General features: G+C 46.8%; 1 protein-coding gene across 2 annotated transcripts in view; it reads right to left on the minus strand.

The window, feature by feature from the left end:
• Window positions 1-1496: 1496 nt before the first annotated feature.
• Window positions 1497-23149, minus strand: part of Slc7a8 (solute carrier family 7 member 8) — a 58758-nt gene continuing 37105 nt past the window's right edge. The window contains exons 4-11 of one of the 2 annotated variants that reach the window (XM_028788546.1): window positions 16910-17035; window positions 15078-15231; window positions 14421-14544; window positions 12535-12638; window positions 8482-8578; window positions 5928-6077; window positions 3989-4166; window positions 1497-3507 (exon numbers count right to left, since the gene is read on the minus strand). In XM_028788546.1, the coding sequence (XP_028644379.1) occupies window positions 3350-3507; window positions 3989-4166; window positions 5928-6077; window positions 8482-8578; window positions 12535-12638; window positions 14421-14544; window positions 15078-15231; window positions 16910-17035 (1091 nt within the window). In that variant the 3' untranslated portion in view covers window positions 1497-3349. Of the gene's footprint in view, window positions 3508-3988; window positions 4167-5927; window positions 6078-8481; window positions 8579-12534; window positions 12639-14420; window positions 14545-15077; window positions 15232-16909; window positions 17036-23149 lie in introns of those variants that run through there. The other variant, XM_028788547.1, reaches the window with a different exon arrangement.

A 23149-nucleotide genomic window follows, 5' to 3' on the forward strand; every position in this document is an offset into this window, starting at 1 on the left:
AGGAAGCAATGTATGCCATTCATAAAGAGACCCATAGCTGCCATTTGAGCGGGCTGAAAGACCAGCAGGTGCCACCTTATACGGGGAGAGGGAATCCTGGAGACAAGTGTCTCCATTACATAAGAGGGAATTGAGAGGCTTGGTTGCACTGGAATGAGAGCAACAAGGAGGAGACTCAGTGAGGTCAGAGAGAGAAGATGGGGGTTTAAAAAGGTGGTGTGAGGTTTGCAGGGCAGCCATCCATTAGAGGACTGTCACCCTCTGCTTTTGGGATAACCAAGGGTTAGTTAGAAGATGGAGAAATTGAGATGAAGTCCAATCCTACCCAAGTAGCAACCCAAAAAGGTTAAAGAGGTGAAGCTACTTGTCTGAGGGTACACAGCTGCTCTGTGGCTGGCTGCCCTCAGCTCAGTGGCTGCCATCTTGGCACAGTGCCTCTGAGGATGACAAGCTTCCAGCCTGTCTGGAGTAAGGACAGCCACAAGCACAAGCATTAATGCCAGGACTCAGAGCGGAGGTGCCTGACCTTGGTGTCCCAGGTGGAGGGTAGTGTCTTGCTGTCTACCCACCTCTTCCACACAGGTCTCAGGTCTGTCAGCAGAGCTGGCTCTGGAATGATGGTGACCCAGGAGAAGCTCTTGGAGGGCAGCCCAGAAAGGAAGGGGCAGAAGCAAGTCCTATTGACTTTCCAAAAGACCACAAGGTCCCCTGACTGTCTTGGAACTTACCATGAACCAGGCTGGCCTAGAACCTTCAGAGATCTACTGGTCTCTGCCTCTGATTAAAGGCACATGCCAGCACAACCAGCCAATGTGTTTGTTTCTTATAACTAATCCAAAAAAATTTGTTTCTAGGGGCCAGCAAAACAGCACTTGTTGCCAACCTTAATCCAAATTCTATCCCTGAGACCCACACGATGGAAAAAGAGAACCACCTCTTACAAGGTGTTTTCTGACATCTACGTAAGTGCTGTGGTGCTTGTGTGCATGCCCGTGGACACACACACACACACACACACACACACACACACACACACACAGTGACCTCAACTCCTTTTTTCTTCCAGTCCTACTCATCTTTATCTTCTTCCCAGCAATTATCCTCTCTGCCGATTATTCTGCTTAGCTGGGTGGGACAGGCTCCTTGGACCCTCGGGGGCTCTCTCCGCCCACCATGCTTTTCCTGTCGGGTGTTGAGATTGTCGCCTCCATCTTTGCCTCCCTTGACTCAACTTGGTGCTGATCCCTGGCCCACACCTCACCGTTGGAGAGTGGTGAGTTTTACTTTCTACTCTGTTTGCAGGATGACACACAGAGAGGGAACCAAACAACCTTTCAGGATTGACAGAATGGACAAGCGGTTGTTGTTAGAAGGTACAGGCCAACTGGAAAGTGACAATCAAGGCTTTCAGGAATGCAGTCCTGGAAGGATTCTGGACTAGATAAAAATGCCCACGGACTCCGATTCAGACTGATTATGGTTATTAACTCCAGCTCTTCATTTTGATTTAAAATTTTATTACATGAAAAGAAAATACTCCACAAAACAAACCAATAAAACCATTTAAAACTGAAATGAACTCAGTGACAGATTATTAAGGTTCTAGCTCTGCCCCCAAACCACCATACATTAAAAAATCCAAAAGAAATAGAAATACCAGCTTCAAAAATAGTTATCCAAAAAGTAAGGCATCCACTTAAAAAAAAAAAAGAGAGAGAGAGAGAATAAGTCAAGGAGGGGCAGGTACAGGCTGAAGGAATGAGAGGAAAGGGGTAGATGGGTGGTCCCTGGCCCCCCAGAGGTCCCACAGCCTGCCTGGACTGTATTCTGAAGGGCCATAATTCAGCCCAAACCCAGCCTCTCACCAGTTAGGGGTAGGGTGAGCTAGGTGGGAAGTTGGGAGACCTGTTGGCAGGGGCCAGGAAAAGGCTCCTGGGTATTCCAGTTTGGGTAGATGGAACTGGGGTTAGGGTTCTGCCTTATGATCAAAGGATCCTGTCCTAAGCACAGCAGGTGTGGAGGCTGCCAGGAGAAGGCAAACACTGTCACCATCCTGTAGAGCACAGGCCAGCAGCTCTCCTGGAAGGGGCTTTTCTGGGGTCTCCAAAGTGAGTGCATTCTGTCATCTTGTCCCAGATGGAATGGAAGAATGGTGGTGGGGTTGTTTGATTTGGGGGAGGGGAGAGGAACTAGCCTTCAGAAAACATTCTCCCCGCTCCACCAACAATGTGGTCTCCCCAGGGTGAGAGATGAGCACCTCTGGGAAGGGGGAAAGCACCCTTCCTTCCAGGGAAGGATTTAACATCAGGCCTGTCCTGAAGGTCAGAAACAGGGAGCATTTTAGGCCCAGTTCTTGGATGGGAGATGACTTAAGGCTAAGGTTTGACTCTAATTTCAGGCCTGAAGGACTTGGGAATCCTTTATACAAAGGTCCAGGGGAGGAAAGGATGAGAAAGGCAGGCACAGCTGTGGGTGGGAAGAACTGCCAGGGTAAGAGGGTTACTACTCTTTCACACAGGGGTACGGGGAGGAGCTGAGTCACTTTGCCCTTAAGAAAGAGACGTCTATTAGACTGAATATAAGAAGTCTTTCTGGCTTCAGGGAGCTTTGGCACCACAAGGGGACAGGAGGCAGGGGCAGGGGTGGGGCAGGGCTTGGCTTCTGCAGTCTGAGCCTTCCCCTATATAGTCCACAAGCCTGGCTTAGAGCTGGGGGTGGGACAGTCCTCCTTCTTGGTCCTTAGCTCAGTGGGGAGGAGGCATCCTGAAAGGGGATTTTCTGGGTAGTGGGTGGAGGCTGGGCAGTGGAGTTGTGGTAGTACAGAGTGGAGAAGGCAGAGAAGTGAACCCTCTGCCTTTTGGTTCCCTGGTGAATGAAGCCACATCTGAGTCTCTCGGCTGACTGTTAATGGTGACAATCTGAGGTGTCTTCCCCAGCTAACTCACTGGGGCTGCTACCTTTTTTCCAATGGAAGTTTCACCTGGGCTCAAGGTTAGGGAGAAGAAATAGTAGTGAACCCAGGTTTCTTAGAGGCACCTAAGGGGCATGGGCCCAGGAGGAAGGGCCCTGTAGGGTACCAATGGCACCTCCACTCTCCTCTAAACCTTAGGGTGTGTGCAGGCCCCAGTGCACTGACCTTGACTGTGGGCGTGGTGCTAGAAGTAGGTTCTTTGGGTACAAAGGTCAGGGTCTTTGTTTAGAATGTCTCACTGTGGACACCCAGGTCTGGCCCCTGCCTTACAGAAATGTGTGTGTGTGTGTGTGTGTGTGTGTGTGTGTTGGGGGGACCTAGGCAGGGACACAGGGCAGAAAGGATGAGGGGAGAAAGCCAGTTAAAGGCTGGCAGTCTTCAGGACTGCTCCTCCGAGTCTGGGTCCTTGACAGGAGTCGGCTGGAAGATGGGCTTGTGCTGTTCCTCTACGTCATCAACTGTTTCCTCAGTCCCTGAGTCCCCCTCCTGGGGATACACGACCACACACATCTTCTGACTCACTAGGGTTAGGGACTCTGTGGAAGGAAACAATACAGAAGCTGGGTCAGTGGTAGGGTGCTGTCAGCCCCACCAATCGGGCCCTACTCTGACCTGTTCTTCTGGCTCAGCTTTTACCTCAGATTAGCAAGTGACTTTTGGAGACCAGCTTGTCCATATCCTGCATTATCTGAGGGCTGCCTCTTGTTCACTCAGGCTCTAGCCTTGCACTTTCTCTGTGCCCACTGACTGCCTGCCTCCAATTCCAGAGTCTATCCTGGTCTCCAGCTAACCTTATAGTGGTTCCTGATGGCTAGCTGGTAGGTTGCCTGAGGTCTGTGTAGAGAGGCCAGCTGGTCTTCTCTCCCTAGAGGTCTTTGGAAGACACCTGTCATTCCTGGCCCTGAATTGTGAGCCCCCAAGTAAGGGGGAACCTTGGCTTCCTGAGTCTGGTATGACTCCCCAGTCAGACTGCTACATGTACCTTCCCAAGAAGACCTCTTCTTGGTCACTACTTACCAATGAAGTCATTGAAACACTTGGGTTTGTGTTGCCAGTAGACTCCCAGGAAGTAGACAGGAACTCCTGTCAGCATGATGGCCAGGCCAATGCCACACACTACTGGCTCTGACCATAGGCTGAAGATCAGCAGGAAGGCCCAGAACAGCAAGTAGATGATGGGAAACAGCAGGCTGACCTGTAGAGCACAGAAGCAGTGTGAGTTATGTGGCTCTTAGCATCCATCAGGAGGAGGGCTCCCTCTTCTTCACCCTCTTCCTTGAGGGAAATGGCTGAGCTACATCCAGCTCTGTGTCCGACACTTCAGGCCCCTATAGATGCTGCATCAGCAGATGTTGGTGAAATTGGGCAATGGGAAAGGGAAGTAAGGATCTTTATTGTTCATGCCCTTCCTAGGTGAGGTCAGATAAGACCTCCTGAGTCATGTAAATGCCTATGGCAGCAGAGAAGGCCAGGGGCTGGGCATCTGGTTAGGATATTACAGCACACTTGCAGGGATCCTTGGGGGATGAGAGGGAGGAAGGAGATGACCTGGATCTGGTTGGATCTGTCTTCACACCCACGCCCGGGCCAGGCCTCATCTGAATACACCATGGCGATTCTCAGCCCCCACACTAGGATCAGCCTCAATTAAGTCTCTCAAGCAATTGGAGGAGGGAAAACTGCTTGGTCCCGAGAGACCAGGAAAGCCAAAAGGGAATAAGGCAGGCTAGGGCCTGGGCTGCATCTTGTTCAGAAGGAAACATCAACTACACAGGCATGGCTTCTTGCTGACCACATGTGTTGGGTACCTTAGATGCTTCCTGATGTAGTGGCAGCTGCGTCAGCTGCCTACCTCCCTTCCTACCTCAGAGGGAGATGAGTTTATCTAGCTCCCCTTCCCTCCAGGAGGTATTTTAGGAGTGGGAGAAAGTGACAGTGATAATGTCAGAGGGGAACTGAGAGATCAGAGGCATATATCTTGTTCTGAGCAATTGAAGAACCAATAATAATCAGTTTTTTGTTTGTTCATTGAACCTGTATTTAGTCTTGGGACTTTGAAAAGCAAGCACTGTTGGAATAGGCTGGAAAGCTTCAAGAAAGATGTTGAGGTTTGGTCTGTTGCTATGTACTGTAATTCTAAACAAACACTGGCCCCCAAGGTCTGGTTGCCCCCTTGGATGAGGAAGTCTTCACACATATCAAGTGATACTATGTAACCTTCCTCCTTAATTTAAAACTATTGGTTGAAAAAAGATGCCTATAGCCTATAGCTGAGCAGAAGAGAGGTAGGCATGGTTTTGGTTCCTGGGCCTGAGGCAAGACCATGGGGGAGAAGAAAGAGAAGAAGGTGGAGAGAGGAGAAGATGCCTTGCAGTAGGTGAGTCATGAAAACGTAGCCATGAAGGCTGGGCAATTGGAATTAAGAGAGGCCCAGGTAGAACATGACAAGTTATAACTCGGGATTATTTATAGGGAAGTAGATACTAATAGCTTAGAGGGTAGATACCTGCCCAGCTCTAGTGCGTTAAAGGCTTATCATAAATATAAAAGTTTTGTGTCTTTAATCTGAGAATTGAATGATTAATCCCTAATTGAGATTCAATATTTATGACTACATATTGGTGCCCAACACGGGACTCAAGCCCACTACCCTGACATTAAGAGTCTCATGCTCTACCAACTGAGGAGGTACTTGAGACCCATCTTGCCAGTGACTAGAATTCCTATGCGCAGACAGGAGACTCACTTTGGGATAGAGGCATAGTATAGTGAATCTAGATGTTGGAGGAACAGGGCAGGTAAGAGAATCCTGAAAACCACCTATATTGTGCAATTTAGGAGTGAAGAAAGGAAATAATTGTCCCTGTACACATGGCCAAGAGCCATGGTGGTTCAGTCTGCACCGCAGCTAGATGTGATAGAGAAAGGGAAGGACTTCCAAGGCAGATCCTCTTACCTTGATGGGGCGGGGGATATCAGGCTTCTTCCAGCGAAGGACTATCTGCCCTGCAACTGTAACTCCGTAGAAGAGGTAGTTGATGAAGCCCACATAGTTGATGAGTGTGTACATGTCACTGGTGACCAGCATCAGCAGGGTAGAGAGGCACTGTCGAGGTGAAGGAGAAGGAAGGCATTGGGAGACTGGACTCCTCCAGATGTTCACAGGTTAGGGGCTATTCTTCCCCTCCAGGCCAGGTGTGCTATTTTATAGTGGACATCTCAAGAGGAGGGCTCTCAGCCACCTTGAGCAGACCAGGATGGACTATACCTTTACTGCCAGGAACTTCTTTCTGACTTTTTGGAGACAAGGTCTCTCTATGTAGCTCTGGCTGTCCTAGAACCTGCTATATAAACCAGGCTGGCCTCAAATTCACAGAGATCCAGCTGCCTCTGCTTCCCGGGTGCAGGGATTAAAGGCCTGTGCTACCACATCTGGCTAGAACTGCTTTCTTATTATGGGGATAAAATGTGGGTATGTAACTGCTGTTCCGGTATGGGAGTAATCGTTCAGAGTGGATACCTGGGTTGGCCATGCTGGTATTAGCTGGCCCTGGGCATCTCTCATCTCGCCATATTTCACTTTTGATTATGGCTCAAGCTAACTTACTTCTTTTCATCCTTTTGACCCTCAGGTAGATTGTTAACTGATAAATAAAGCCTTGTTCTTCTCGTCATCATTTTCTCTCGGCTGAGTGATCTACTTTATTTTTCCCTTTAAAAAATAAGTAAACATTAACATAGGCAGGTCGGTTTTTTTTTTTTTAACATTCTACAAATACAAACTTGGCTGAGTGATCTGCTTTATTTTTCCCTTTAAAAAATGAGTAAACACTAACATAGGCAGGTCGGTTTTTTTTTTTTTTTAACGTTCTACAAATACAAACTCATTTAAGCCTGTAACAGTGCTATGAGGTTTTCTCAATGGAAGTCACTTTCCAACTTCAAAATCATCTCTGTGGTGCTCTCGGGGTGAGCTACGCCCTTCCACCCCCATAGTCTGTGGAGGTCAGTGAACGCAAGGTTTAGTCCTCCCATGAGATCTGATGGCGACCAGGTCAGATTCTCCCTGTCTTTGCCTTGCAGCGGTAGTATCGCAACTCAGAGCTGAGAAAAGCCAGGTGACTCATGGAAAATACTGTCTCCTTCTATTGCTTCTGCAACTACCCAATCAAGATGACCTTCATGCTGCACCTGAACACTCTGGAATTCTCCCAGTGAGCTCTGTTACCTTGACTTCTGATCGCCTCTCTTGGGGAATCAAAGTAATTTTTGTTGTTGTTGTTGTTTTGAGACAGGGTCGCTCTACTTAGCCTAGGCTGGCCTAGGACTTACTAAGTAGCTGGCTTCAAACTCAGAGATCTGCCTGCCTCTGCCTCCTGAGTGCTGGGATGAAAGGTGTGTGCCACCATTTCTGGTTCAACATAATTTTTAATGTTTTATTCAAGATTCAGAAAGAAAATAAAACTAATTTTAAAAAAATTAACGAGGACAAGTCTTTGTTCCTTCTTTCAACCCTCTAAGTCAGTGATTCTCAACCTTCCCAATGCCACAACCCTTTAATACAGTTCCTCATGTTGTGGTGATACCCAACCATAAAATTATCTTGTTGTAGGCTGTGGAGATGGCTCAGCAGTTAAGACTGTTCTTTCAGAGGACCTGAGTTCAATTCCCAGCACCTTCATAGCAGCTAAGAATTGCCTGTGACTCCAGTCCCAGGAGTCCCAACATCCTCACACTGGCATACACGCAGGTAAAACATCAAATGCACAGGAAATAAAAATGAATAAATTACTAAAAATTATTTGTTGCTACTTCATAACTGTAATTTGCTACTGTTATGAATAGTAATGCAAATATCTGATATTCAGGATATCTGATCTGCCACCCCGTTGGGGGTCACGACCCACAGGTTGAGAACCACTGTTCTAAAAGCTTCTGCTATTTTAAAAAGCCCAGTCCTTCCCTGTTCAAAGCTGCCTTTTTTCCACCTTCAGTTTATGACTTTTCCCCTGTCTGTGTTTCTTATCAGGTATACCCTGAACTAGAATTATTTTGATGGCATTTTCCGAGAGGCTGACAGAGTACCCTGGGCAGGAAGGTGGTGGGGTTGGGGGAAGAGTAAGCTGTGCAGTGACAGGCGGAGGCTCAGGACTGTGCCCATGGTAGCAGGTGCCAGTAAGCCCAGGGGCAGAGCTTGATTTTAGGAGGCTTTGGCATTCCAAGTCTTTTCAGTCTGAGCCAACAGGATAGGAGGAGAAGAATGAGTCAGCCTGAGCGTTGTAGGTGTTTGAGACTCAGAATCTTTCCTAATTATATCCCTCGACATTCATAAAGCCAGTGGCCACATGCGCTAACTTAGCTAGGGCCTGATGAAATGCAGAGCCAGATGGGAAGGGTGGCAGATATGTGTGTGCAGATAGTGTGACTCCCAACCGAGACTAAGCACAAAGCGAAGGAAGGATCTGTGCAAGGCTGGAAGCAGTGGGGGCAGGGCGGGGGAGACCCCTTACTGTGAAGAGCAGGGCTGGGATTGGGGTGCAGCGCTTCACGTGGATCATGGCCAACACGCTGGGAAGGTGGCCTTCTCTGGCTCCAGCAAAGAACAGCCTGGTAGGGAGAGAAGTCGGTCAGCCTGGGATAGCCTGCAAACCACTAAGCCAAGCGTCCCTCACTGTGCCCTCCTTTGGCCCACACAGCAGCCCCCTCCACTGGTCAGGAACCTGCCTTTGTGTGATGCTTTCTAGCCCTACATTCACAAATGCAGGCACAGGCAAACCAGAGGCAGCCAATGGACAGACAGGTGCATAGATCGGGGCGCGTGAAGACTGACAGTATGCTGTAGCTGGCTCAGGTCACTGTCGTGTCACTCTGAATCACACCCCACCTCCCACCCCACCCCATGTCCACAAAGCTACAGGAACAGCTTCTCTGCCCTTATTTTTTTGTTTTTGGTTCTTTGAGACACATTCTCCTGCAGCCCATGTGGCCCTGAACTTCTCTGTGGCCAAGATGGGCCTTGATTCCTGCTCCTCCTGCCTCTATTTCCTTAATATAGGAGTTATGGTCCACCCCACTGCCTGGCTCCATTTCTCCTTTACATAAGAAACTTCTTGTCCTTAAGGGTTATTGATTTCCTGGCACACAGCTCTGAGCCACCTGTACAATGCTGTAACAGCATTCTTATCATATCCAGAGACTAGGGAGAACGGAGAGAGGCCATGGGCTGGAAAAACACAGGTGGGAACCTTTGAGGGACACTGAGAAGTTCTGGGTGGTAGCTTCTTGGGTGTCCATAACTCACAACTTCTCAATCACATTTGAAATTTGTGCATTTTACTGTATATACACTGTGTCTAAAATTTATACCCTTAGAAATACTTATTCTATCCCCAAGAAGCCTTCTTAAGAAAACAAAAACTTTAATAGAGAGGCGTTGAAAGGTACATATACACACACAAAAAGGCTCTGGCAGGAGCAGAGCTACAAGTGTTCTAAATGCTTAAAATGATGACATTGGTTAAAGAAATTAGGATATGTCTATAAGATGGAAAATGCTGAAGTAAAAAAACATCATCATTTTTAGACTTTTTATTTCATGTGTATGGGTGTTTGTCTGAATGTATGTCTGTGTACCATGTGTGAACAGTGTTGGTGAAGGCCAGAAGAGTCAGATCGTTACAGATGGTTGAGCCGCCGTGTGGGTGCTGGGAGTTGAATCTGGGCCATCTCTCCAGCCCTCAAAATCATGTTTCTGAAGAAAATGATTATGTGAGAACATGCTCACAATACAACATCAAACAAAAATGCAGACCATAAACTAAGCTGGGCATGGTAGCACACGCCTGAGAACCCAGCACTCAGAGCCTGATGGAGGGGATTTCCTATGTGAGGCCAGCCTTATATGAGACCCTGGCTCACAAATATATGAGGCCTGGCTCAGTGGTTCAGAGTACTTGTTGCTCTTGCAGAGGAACTGGGTTCAATTCCCAGGACCCACATGGTGGCTCACAACTATTTGCAATTCCAGTTGAAGGGGGACCTGACTCTCTCTTCCCACTCTGTGGGTGCCAAGCACACACAAGGTTCATAGACATACATGGAGGTAAATTCATACACATTAAAAAGTGATTTTTAAAAGTCTAAAAAATGGGGGTAGTATACACCCTTAGGAGAGAAGGAGATCGTGGGGAAGACAGCGAGAGACCCAGACACACAGAAAGAGCAACATTGAAAGCAGCCCCTTCCTTCTTTTCTCTTTATGCCTCTCTCAAACAAAACAAACAAAACAAAACAAAATCCAAAAAATCCACCACCAACAAAAATAATTCTGTAACTGCTAGCAGTATTACATATTAGTGTTAATAATGTTTTCTTTAAAATGTTTAACTTCATTTGTGTATTTACATATTTGTTTGTGTGTGTGTGTATGTGCTATCTGTGACATACTCGTGGAGGTCAAAAGATAACTCGTGTGAGCCAGTTCCCTTCTGCCACCGTGTGAATTGGGCTCCTGAGGTCAAATGCAGATCACCTTTACCTGCTGAGCCACCAAATGGATGAGAGGAAAGTGACAGCGTGACAGTGCACAGGCTTTTGCTATCTGTAGCCCAGGCTGGCCTGGAAGTCTCAGCCTTCTTGGTCTAGCCTTCTGAGGACTGAGATGGGAGGTATATGCTCCCACGCCTGGCCTAAGAGAACTTGCTTTGTAGATATGGGAATGCGGTAACGGCCGCAGCTCAGCAGTGCGGGAGGACGCTGCGACTCCAAGTACTCATAAGCAGTGTCACCATGAGCCACTCAGGCCAGCCTCCCTGGTTTCATGCAGACACATGCAGCCCCTTTCTTCTTCATGCTAAGGTCCTTTCCAGCCAGCACAGCTTCATGCACTAGAGCCTGGGGGGACTCTGTGGGCTTCTTCATGCACATAGTCAGGCTCTCATGCATGTCCTCCACATACACCCAGGACCAAGTATAGCTATCCAGGTCGAACAGCCCCATGTCACAAGAAACAGTCCCAACTAGTGGACAATGGACAATATGATGGCGCTAAGACACACACACACACACACACACACACGCACGCACACACGCATGCACACATGCACACACACACACACACACCCAGCCTGCACAGCAAGGACCATCTGGTTCAAATTTGGGGACAAAAAATAATGAAAGAAAGGAAGGACAGAAGAGAGTAGTAGGTGAGTTGAGGTGGCTTGGAGGGGAGGCCACACCCCTGGCATCTCCTGCATGCACACATAACTATGCTGCATGCACGCAGACCACTCTGTGGCCTGCCTGAGGGACAAACCCCAAACTAAAGTGACTGTAGCCAGCCACTCTCCTCCAACAGATCTCAGGGAGTCTCATGGGTCAAGGTTCTTCACCGCTTGCCCTCTGCTAGGGCCTCCAGGTGGCCACGGCTCCTGTGTAACACGCACACGAGGTTGCTACGGGTGAGTGTATGTTCTCCTCTGTCATAGGTGACACCCACACTCCCTCTTGACTGCTCTGGATCCTGGGAACATGGCAGTCTTTTTCATCTCACTGGAATTTCTCTGTGATGTGTCTGGTGGCATGGGAAAACAGATTCGTCCTTTGAATAGGACCGGGCTTCTAGGGCACAGAAACCCTATGGGCCATACAAATGGTAACCTTTCCACATCCAGAAGTCCATTCTATAGATGGCAGGAAGGGACATAAAGGAAGGGCTTGATCCCTGGGTAGATGGGACAAGGCTCCAGGGCCAACTCATACTTCTGGCTTCCCAAGGAATTCGAGTTGGAGTTGTGGCTACTGGCTCTCGCACTGACAAAAGTTTCCATTCTATTCCTCCCTTCTTAAGCCTGTGGCCTCCCATAGTAGCTGTCCCTTTTTTTCTCTCTCTCTTTCTCTCTCTCTCTTTCTCTCTTTCTTTCTTTCTTTCTTTCTTCTTCTTCTTCTTCTTTTTTTTTTTTTTTGGTTTTTTGAGACAGGGTTTCTCTGTGTAGCCCTAGCTGTCCTGGAACACACTCTGTAGACCAGGCTGGCCTCAAACTCAGAAATTCACCTGCCTCTGCCTCCCAAGTGCTGGAATTGAAGGCATGTGCCACTACTGCCCGGCATTAGCTGCCTCTTGAGTAGAAAGTAGTCCTGCCTTCTCAGGACACTCAAAGGGATCTCTCCCAGGTAGAGTCTGGCTCCAGACATTCATGAGAGGCCAGAGCTAGAGGTTTCAGGCACAAGAATCCTTCTTGGTTTCTTTCAAGTAGGGTCTCTCTCTGGCTGGTAGTAGCCCGTGTCCACACAAGGGGGAAAAGGGACTTTAGGAATGTAGCCAAGATACTATCCTACTGCCAACCATAGCTCTGTTTCTTCCAAAGCAAGGTGGGCTTCCTTCCATGCCCGGTATCATAGGTCACCCCAAAAGCAGCAAGGTTCTCCTTAGCACCCACACTGACATGCATACGCCCACAAAGCCACCACTCAGGAGGTTGCACAGAACCCTGCTGACAGACAAGTCCATCAGATACACACAGAGCAATGTGGACAGAAAAGTGGCCCGGAAGGCAAGCACTCACCGGGAGGAGGTGAAGAGGGAGCCGTTGACTCCACCGAATGTGGACAGGGCAACAGAAATGGGCATGATCCAGGCCATGACCCCGAGGAGCTTCTCTCCAAAAGTCTGGGAGAGAAAACAAGAAATGAGTGGAGACAAAGAGGTGAAACCCCCATTCCAGTCTGTTCTTCACTTTCGGAGTGCCTGTCTCCCATCTACCCTGCTGATTCTCTCTGGTTAATCTTGAGAGCCTGGGCCTAGACTACTATGCCACAGGGACAGCTACACATCAAACACACATGCTGTAGGTTAACTCGCTGAGGGGGCAGCATATGGTGGTGATAACAGTCATGAGCTAACAGTTATCCTTGCTTATGAATGAAGAAACCGAGGCACTTAGTGACCTATAGCTTACCTCAGACTGTACAGTAGGGGAAATGGGGGGGTCAGGAGGGGAAGCCAGGTGCTGTAAGTCCACCTTGTACACACTACAGATGTCTCTACACAGGGAGATTCATGGACTTGTAGTCAGATTCAGATACTACTCCTTCCTTCAACAAGTCTTATCAATAAGGCTTATTTATGCTTTTCAGTGCTAGGATCAAGCCTGGAGTCTTGCTTGCCTGAGGCACATGCTCTGCCACTGAGCTATTGTCTCAGTCCTGGGTTTGTTACTGTCAGGCTTTAGTTTCCCATGTATAAAATAGAAATGAACCCTAGTCAGACTTTCTAAATTCACAGAAGCAGATTGTGATGGTAGGAAAATAAGGACTGGCTATTTCTTTTTCTTTTGCTTTTGACATAGGTCTTCTTTGTGTAGCCCTGGCTGTCCTGGAACTTACTTTGTAGACCAGGCTGGCCCCAACTCAGAGATCTGCATCTGCTTGCCTGTCTCCTGGGTGCTGGGATGAAAGGCATGTGCCACCACCGCTCAAAACAACTGGCTATTTCTTTAGCTGAGAAAGAAGTGGCTGCGAATTTATGGATGAGACTTCACATGCATATACATGTATGTATATAGTTTAGGGACAAGCCCTTTCTAGACTCTCTGAGTCATGCTTATAGCACAAGCCTGGGGAGGTGATGTGTAGAACAGATGTCCTGCTATGCCTGGAGGCTGCTGGTTTTAGGAGGAGGTGGCCACAGGACATGGCAGGGCATATTTATTTTCAAAGATGAGACATGTCATGATGGTGTTTGGTCTGAGGTGAAGGTACAGTACGGCTCCCAGGTCTCAGGTAGCAGGTGTTCTGTGATCTCCTTGGCCAAAGGGCATGAATCACTCTGATTTCTAAACCATTTACTGGCATGTCTGTGTGTGTGTGTGTGTATCTATGTGTATTCATATGCATGTGTAGGTGTGTCTATGTGTATGTGTGTGCATGTGTGTGTGGTGTCTATGTGTGCATATGTATGTGTGGATGGAACACAGGGCTTTGCACTTTACTACAGAATCACATCCTTGGCTCTTCAATACCCAACTTTTTCTGATGAGAGCAATCAGTTTGCCTGAGTTTGGATGATTCCCAGAGAAAGAAAAGAAGAACCAAGAGAATTAGTGTGTCTTGTACAGCACACGTTTCTGTGTGGACCAGTCTGTCTTACATAATCTGCAAGCTTACACAAGACAGTGAACTTGTCCTATAAAACATTGGATATTTTAATACCAAAGGCCATATAGACTCTGGCAACTCCCAGGCAGCCATGGTAGCTGGTTTTAACTAACCCAGCCATTAGTCTGCTCCTGGGCACTTGGAAGCTACCCTGCAGAGGACACTTGCAGATTTCAGCCTGAGGAGGTGGGATGACTTCCCATTCCATGAGGCCCTGGATCAGGGAAAAGCAAGTGGGCTAAACAGGCAGATCCACAGTGGCATTCTGGGTCAGGGACCCTGAGTGATTTCTTACCACAGCAACTGCATTTGAGGCCAGCAGCTCCTGGGGGGACATTGCAGTGACATATGCAACATTAGCAAAGACGTACACAAATGTGACCAGTGGGATGGAGATGAAGATGGCTCTGGGAAGGTTCCTGTAGAGGGAGAGGAGGTCAGAGGGAAGCCTGTACCAGGGATGTTCCGGAGAACTTCAGGAGCCTAGACTTGCAGTGTCTGAACTGTTCCTCTATTTGGGAGGTAGGTTTTCACTCAGGTGGGACAGGATACCTTAGAGGAAATGGAACAGTTTAGGCCTGGAAATATGTTTCACATGATTATCATCTCTTGACTCAGATCTGGACCATGCACCCTTCCTGCTGTCTTAAGATATAAGGCTGGGCCTGGCCCCAAACAGATAAAATGCCGAGACTTCCCAGGACAGCTCCTTCAATACAGTCACACTGTCCTGCACAGCTCTTGATTGTTCACTTGCCCTGGGACAGTCATAGGATCCTTCCCCTTCTCTTAACAAGGTGGATGGTAAATGCTTCAAATTCCTGGGATATCAGCTGTCGCCTCACAGTAGATCAGGACACGTCCTGGATAGCGGCAAGAAGTGACCCTTTTTCCAGAGGTGGATATCGTGTGGTCTAAGGGTGAACTGAAGAGCTAGACTCATTTGACTCACTTGTAAGGATCCACAAGCTCCTCAGTCACATAATTAAGGAAGTTCCAGCCTCCATAGGCAAAGGAGCCCTGGAGGAACGCCAGAGCGACGAGGCCGATGTCAGGTTCTTGGAAATTCTCAAACGCATTCTTTGGCTCCAGCCAAAAGAATTCTCCTGTGGACACAACAGGCAGGAGGCTGCTCAGAGAGAAAAGCCCAGACCCAGGAGCCCATGGCTACCCCCATGCATTGTCTTGACCTCCCCTGTGGTGATATGCTAGCTCCTTGTCTGTTCTTCAGTGAACCTACTGTGTGTGAGAAGGAAAGTAAGAGGACATCCAGGTCCAGGACCTCCCAGAACCTGGAATCTCGGAACCATGAGTCCAAACAGGGGCTCAGGCTCAAAGCACAGTTCAGAATGTCCTTTTCAAAAAGACAACATTATTTAGAAGGAAAGTTCATGTAAACAGGGAAGCTAGGGTCAATGGCAGTCTCTGGACTACTTTTCTTGATGTATTATTTGTGTTTCATGAAGAAAACATCAAGAACAACCAACACTCAAACCTAAGTTCTCATAGACCTCTAGCATTCTGTCAGTTCAAGTCTATCTTGTTTGCTTTGCCTATAGCCCATCACTTCCTAAGGGATATTTGATCTTCTTTTGGGTCCTTTGTTAAAAAAGATGCTGGGGTTGGGCTGGAGAGATGGCTCAGCAGTTCAGAGCACTTGCTGTACTTGCAGAGAGCATCCAGGTTCTATTCTCTGCACCCACATAGTAGGTGGCTCACAACCAGGTGATCCAATGCTCCCTTCTGACTTTACGGGTACTAGGTATACACATGGCACACATATATGTGCAGGCAAAACACACATATAAAATACATATAATACATATGAAATAGAATAACCCTTTTTTTTTTTTTTTTTTTTTTTTAGTTTCTGGGCTGAAGATGTAGCTTTATATTAGAGGGCTTGCTCAGCATGTGCAAAACCCTGGGTTTGAGTATATACACCCATACCACATATACCCACAGCTGCTGACTTAAATAAGGCCAGGCCGGGATAAGACAGAGTAATTGGCTATGCTATTTAGACAACCATAACCCAGCATTAGGATAAGAAATAAAGAGGTTTGTGTGATCAGGGGAAAGAACTGAGAACAGGTTAGGAAGGATTCATTATCTTTGAAAAGATAGCATAATGTGTCCTAAGCCTAAATTCCTGGAAACAATATGTCCATCCATCCATCCCCACCCCCTCCCAAGGGCTTAATTCCACTGATTAAAATGATCAAGGGGAGTATCTAGCACAGAGCTTGTGGGCAGGCAGGAGGTGTTCCTGTTTGTCATCTTATTTTCTCCAAGAGGCAGTGACACTGTGCAGAGCCCAGCAGTGCTGTGGGTCCCATGGAAACCGAATACAGATCAAATCCAGTGGGGAATGTTGGCAGAGGCATCAAGAATGTAGAGCTCTTTCCCCCAGAGATTATGAGCAATATTGAAATATATGAAATTCTTTTCTTCTGTTCTTCATTTTAAGATATTAACCAAGTACAAACAGAAAATGCAAGAAATGTCTTCCCTGGGGTTGTGGCAAAATAGCAACTGAGTATAGACATCCGGGGTCCTCGCTTAGCTGTATTAGTTCTGAAGAAAGTATAGAGAGACGGATGTTTGCAGAGTGGTCTATGGGAATGGAGGTGGACATCGCTAATCCTGAGGAAAGCATCATCTCATTCCCTTTGTCAAACAAGTGAACAACAGAAGCCAGTCAAAGTCACTACTCAGGAATCTCAGGATGAGTCCATGCAAGGGATGGAAAGTTGTGGGGAGCCCTGTGGTTCCCACATTTACCTTTGCATATCTGCACAACACCCATGATGATGATCAGAGCCAGGGCCAGGAGCTTCCCAGCTGTGAAGATATCTTGAACCCGGGTGGCCCATCGGACACTGGAGCAGTTGACCCATGTGAGCAGCACTGAAATGACAGTACCAGAGAGGCTCTCAGACGCTGCAGGACACCTGCTGCCCAGAGCACACTGTTCCGGCTTCCCAATCTCACACACACAGCCCCAGTGACCAGAAACTTTGGCTCGGTTAATAGGTTACAATGGGGATTACATGCCCCAAATTAGAGCTTGATCAGAGCACTCATTCCCTGTCCAGGGCTAGAGGCCAGGACTAAGCAGGGAAGTGTGGGCACTGACTCAGGAGCCTTATTCGTCATCAGGGTACAGAATGGACTTAGGATTCCAGTTACTATCGCTTCATGGTGAGCTCTGAGTCTCGAGTATAATCTTGGATATTGCCCTTCTGAAGCTGGTTCTGGGGCAACAGAGGGTTAGCGACCCCTGTCACTTAGGTTTATTAAAGTATAAAATTCACCTTAAAGCAACAAGGAACAACAACAAAACCCTTTGTCTCCTGCCTCAGCTTCCTCTTGAAGGGTCTGAATCACAGGCTAGTGCCACCCCATCCACGTCAAAGCTCACCTTTTAAAAGAGCACATTTTGATGAGATTTGGCAGATGAACTGTTAATCATCACTGATATTCCTGACATTCTAAAGAACCGTGCCTCTGTGTTCTGCTCCTTTGTACCCATGCATCCTCTACCCCTGTTACTGGTAACCACTAATTTGATTTTTGTTCCTATAAATTGTGTCTTCTTCAAAATGTCACACAAATAGAATTACAGGCTTTTGGATCTGCCTTCTTCCACGAAACACAATGCTTTCAGATCTATGTATTTTGTTACATATTAACAGTTGGGTTTCATGGTTAGATACTACTCATTCCATTATACAGATACAAGCCTTCCTTTTCCTTTCTGATGGATATGCAGGTCCTGCCAGTTTGGGGTTATTATACATCTAGATACATACAAAGAATCTCAGTATGGGGTCCAGGCCTGCAATCCCAACAGCAGATGATGCATAAGAATTGCTGAGACTTCAAGGTCAGCATGGGTCACACAATGAATTCTGGTCTAGCCTAGACTATACTATAACACCCTGCCTCAAAAACCCAAACTCTATCAATGAACAACCTCTCCAACACCCTCAAACTTTCAAAGAGCTGGAAAATTGTAGAAAATATTCATTTTTAAAATATATATAGAAGAATAGAATTTTAACCAATCAGAAAGGCAAATTTTCGGGATCTATCATCTTTCTGACTAAAAATTAGAAAGCAGTAGAGACAAAAGGTTGAGACATTTCCCCATACTGTGATGAAAATGTTAACACATGAAAATAGAAGTCTGAGAGCTCTAAGACTTGTATACAATGTGTCAAGGTTGTCCTCTTTCCTCAAAATAGCACCAGTAATCACAGTTAAAGGGCTTAAAAACCATTACAACAATATTTCTGAAATGCAGCTTTCCTCTTCTCCAGTGATGCCCCTAAAAAGACAATGTATCATGGGGCAAAAAGGCTTTAAAGTTTCCAGAAGATTCAGATTTTTTGGTATAGTTTCTCCATCATTCTTAGATAAGGGAAGATAATGCACTTCTGGCCCTGGCTTCTCATGAAGAACTTCTTCTCATGAAGAAGGTGATCATACTTATCTGGAGACCTGGTCTGGTGGAAGTGGGGGACGTGTTCATCATTTGGAGAATGGTTTCCCTGAGCTCCCTCATTCATGTCCCTTACACTTGGAAGAGAGGCCTCAGAAAAGTCAACCATCTTTTCAGATGGTTTTTCAAGGTGGGGAGCATCCTTAGTAAGAGCAGCTGAGAGTCAGAGGTGCCACTGCAAGCTCCTCACAACAACACAACAACAACAACAACAAGACATTTGCCTCTAAATCCTTTTTATTATTTTGATTTAAGTTTATGTGTATGTGTCCATCTATGTGTGTCTATGTTATTGGTGTGTGGGTATTTCTGTAGACCAGATTAAAGCCATGAGGTCTCCCGGAATGATTTTAAGGTGGTTTCGAACTACCCAGAGGTGGTCAGGAACCAAACCTTGCTCCTCTGGAAAAGAAGCAAATGCTAGCTGCTGAGCCATTTCTTCAGCCCTTATATCTTATTAATTAAAAAAAAAAACTTTATTTTAGCCAGGTGTGGTAGTGCACCCCTTCAATCCCAGCGTTTGGGAATCAGAGGCAGAGGAGATCTCTTTGAATTCAAGGCCACCCCAGTCTGCATAGCCTGTTTGGTTTTTTTTCTTTAAAAAATCAAAATGAAAAAAAAACCCTTTCTTTTATTACTATTCTATGTGTGGGACATGGCCCCACGTCATGTGCCATGTGCAGAGGTCAGAGGACAGCTCTGAGGATTGGTTCTCCCCTTCCAGCTCTGAGGACTGAACTCCAGTCATCTGGTTTGTGTGGCAAGAGCTGGACCTGCTGAGCTATCTCTTGAGTAACCTCAGCATCCCTCCAAGTCTTTGAGTAGAGTTTTTATTTCTTGTGAGTAAATAACCAGGGATAGGATTCTGGACATATGCACACATAAACACACATTTAGTTTTAGCAGGAAGTGTTGTGTGTTTTTCAGTGATGAAGGACAGTAAGTTCTCAGGTGCCTGCCTGCTCGCCAGCTACTTGTCTATGTTCTTGGTGGGACCGGGTGGGGGTGCCTCCAGCTCTGCTCCCTTACCTGGGAGTCACAGCACTTTCAACAATGTGAAATCTGCCTGGCTGGCCAAGTGTACAGAGACCTAATGCTAGGTGGGCTTCACAGCTACTGTCTAGACAACTTTCGGGAGCTATGGCTTGCAAGAACTTTCTCTCTCTCTCTCTCCCTCTCTCTCTTTCTCTCCCTCTTTCTCTCTCTCTTTCTTTTTTGCATTATTTAATTTTTGTTTGTTCTTGTTTTTAGACTAGAATTCACTATGTAGATCAGGCTAGCCTTGAATTTACAGATACCTGCCTGCCTCTGCCTCCAGAGTGCTGGGTTTAAAAGTGTGCACAACCATGCCTGGCAAAAAGCATGAATCTTTTTTTTTTTTTTTTTAAAGATTTATTTATTTCATTTATATGAGTACACTGTAGCTGTCTTCAGACACACCAGAAGAGGGCATCAAATCTCATTACAGATGGTTGTGAGCCACCATGTGGTTGCTGGGATTTGAACTCAGGACCTCTAGAAAAGCAGTCAGTGCTCTTAACCACTGAGCCATCTCTCCAGCCCCCAAAAAGCATGAATCTTAAAAGCATGAATCTTACGAAGTACTTGAGAACAAAGGGGGAAATTTTTGCTTGACTTTCCTTTTCCTGAAACAGTGATCAGGATACTCTCTAGTGCTCAAAGGGGACACACAACACCATAAAAGCACCAACTGCCTCTATCTTTCACACCTCCCATGGGCTCTAACTCCACTTGAATGGCTAAGTTACAGCAACACCTTATCCTTAAATGGACTCCTGTTTTCCAAGTGTTTCCCAACCTCCCTGGACCCTGAGGACATGTCTTCAGGGCAGGAAGGTCCTGCATTACCAGCTCTCTGCGATCCTCTTCCCTGCATTGCTCTGCACTGGCAAACTCTTCCCACCTTTCCAGACCTACCTGTTCCACGAAGCTTTGTAATTTTATTGATTCCCAGAAATTTGCCTGCGAGGGAAGCTTTATCAGTCACATTTTATAGACCAGGTACAAAGTTTGTCCTTGGAACAGTCTCAGACCGTTTTGCTTATACCTCATTGTGATACCTGTTCACATTCAAGTTACCTAAGGCAGGTGGACTGCTCTGAGTTCAAGACTACCCTAGTGTACATATCAAGTACTGGGTTAACCAGGGCTGTACATTAAAATCCAATCTTTTAAAAATATATATATTCTTATATATTTATATTAAAAATTTCTTCTTTCTTTTTTCTTCTCATGCCTTTAGCTCCCAACCATATCATCGGTGCCTACTAATAGCAGAAGCACAACAAATATTTAATAATGGAAGAACATGCCATAGTCCATTAGTTCTGCAGTTTCAGTCTGCACTCCACAGTGCACACCACTCTCCCCTGTTCCCTTAGAATTTCATTAACTGTGGAGACAATCCCTAGCTGTTTTCACAGAGTGGAAAGAGTAACGGGAAGTTTGACTTTTGAGAGTAGAAACTCCTGATTCCCCATGCAAAAGTGATTAGCCAAACCGCTATCATAGCAGAGGAATCAAAACATGTTGCTGGAAGAGGGATTTTAAGTGCCTGAACAGGGAGAACATTTTGTAAATACTAGAATGTTCCAGATGGACAGAGATCTTGATAAATACGCATTTAGTTATCTTACTCAATTCAATAAGGACTTTAGGGTCACGTGCCTGGTGATAATCCAACCCAAGTCACTAAACAACTTGGCAGTGACCTCGTCTTCTCCCCAGGGCCCTGAGACACACGCTGGGTACAGGGCCAGGTGTCCTATACCCAGAGATCCAGGAAGAAATGGCAGCGATGAGTAAAGGGTAAATTATAAAAAGAAGACTAGAAGACAGAACCCACATGACAAACCCACATGGCTCAGGCATGGGTAAGGATTAGAAAGCAAGGGCTTGAGTCTCGACCCCCCAACCCTACCTCCATGAACAAAACCATCTCCACCAAGGGGAGGTGAGGGCAGGGTGGAGAGATAACAAGAAAGGACTTGAGGAAACCAAAGGCAGAGTGGGACAGAGCCACAAGAGGGAGAACCTAGCTCCTTCCCTGTGTGCTGGGCTAGAAAACATCAAATCCTCTTTACAAAACTCAGGGTGACTGAGGTGACCAGAGGGCAGGTGTTCTATCATGTAGTCTTGTTGATGTCTTCTGTTACCTCCAAACTTCATGAGATCTCAGACCTTGACTAATATTTAACCTTTCATTGCCAGAGAGATCTTTGAGGAGTGAGACAAGCTGAGAGGAAGCTAGGGCTGAGCAGATGACCTGTGCCCCCCCCCCCCCCCAGTCTCAGCAGAACAATGCTACAGGCCCAAGTCTTACCCTTCACCCTTCTGTTGGGCCATCACAGCATGTGACTGAGAGAAGAGAGGGTACTTTGAGTCTCCTGGTACAGCAAAACAGCTTCCCTCACAGCAGCTGAAACCTGAGCCTCCAAGCAGAGAGGAAAGGTCAGAGAGTGAAGGCAATACTTGCTGGGTGTTTGCCAAGGCCTTCTGCGTGCAGGAAGCCTGCTCCTGCCCATCCAACACCCAGCACCCTTTTCTGCAGCCAATGACTATGCTCTCTCTCTGCCTGTCTGCACAGCTAGACCCTGACTTCTTCTGCATGCCCAGAATCTAGTGACTTAGGAAAGCCACACTGTCCCTAACTTCCTCCTTCCCTCTGTTCCTCTCAAACAGGACCTTGATAAGTGGCTCAAGCTGGCCACTCAAGACTCACTAACTCAGGAGGGACCACTGGCACTATAACTCAAAACATAAAGGTTTCTACCCACCCATCACCCATCTACACAGGCTCTACTGAGGCCAGGATCTCTGGTATGAGAGTGAGTTGGAAGCTAGGCATAGTGGTACATGCCTGTAATCCCAGCACTCAGGAGACTGAAGCTAGGGGGCAGACATGACTTTGAGGTCATCCTTGGCTGCTTATTGAATTCTAGGCTAGCCTGAACTACAGAGACCTTGTTTAACTCCCCCCTTAACACCTCTCCTCCAAACCCAAAAGAAACAAAAATGGTGACCACAAAATGATGTGTTGAGAGCAGAGCTAGCATGGGTATCAGAGAGTGCATACTGGGCCCAGCCCAGCCCAGGGCATCTTGTGGAAGGGGCCCCATCAAGTGAACTTTATAGCTTTGGTCTAGCTAGAAAAAGTAATGAAAAACTTGAGTTCTTGTCCATAGTAACCTATTCCTAGTGGTCAGTGGTTTCTAAAGCTCTGTGGAACTCCAAGCTTATATGATTCTCTTGGGTCTCTCTCTCTCTCTCTCTCTCTCTCTCTCTCTCTCTCTCTCTTTCTTTCTTGTTTTGTTTCCTCAGTTAAAAATTAGAAAAAGAAAATTAATGGAAAGACCACAATCAAGAAGACCTTCTGAGCTGGTGAGTCTTGAATGGCCAGCTTGGGCCACATATCAAAATCCTGTTTGATAGGGACAGAGGGAGGGAGGAAGTGAGGGGGAAGGGAGAATGTGAGTGAGAGTGTGTGAGAGGAGTAT

Source organism: Grammomys surdaster, unplaced genomic scaffold, assembly GCF_004785775.1.
Source record: "Grammomys surdaster isolate TR1022 unplaced genomic scaffold, NIH_TR_1.0 125750, whole genome shotgun sequence".
NCBI lineage: Eukaryota > Metazoa > Chordata > Mammalia > Rodentia > Muridae > Grammomys > Grammomys surdaster.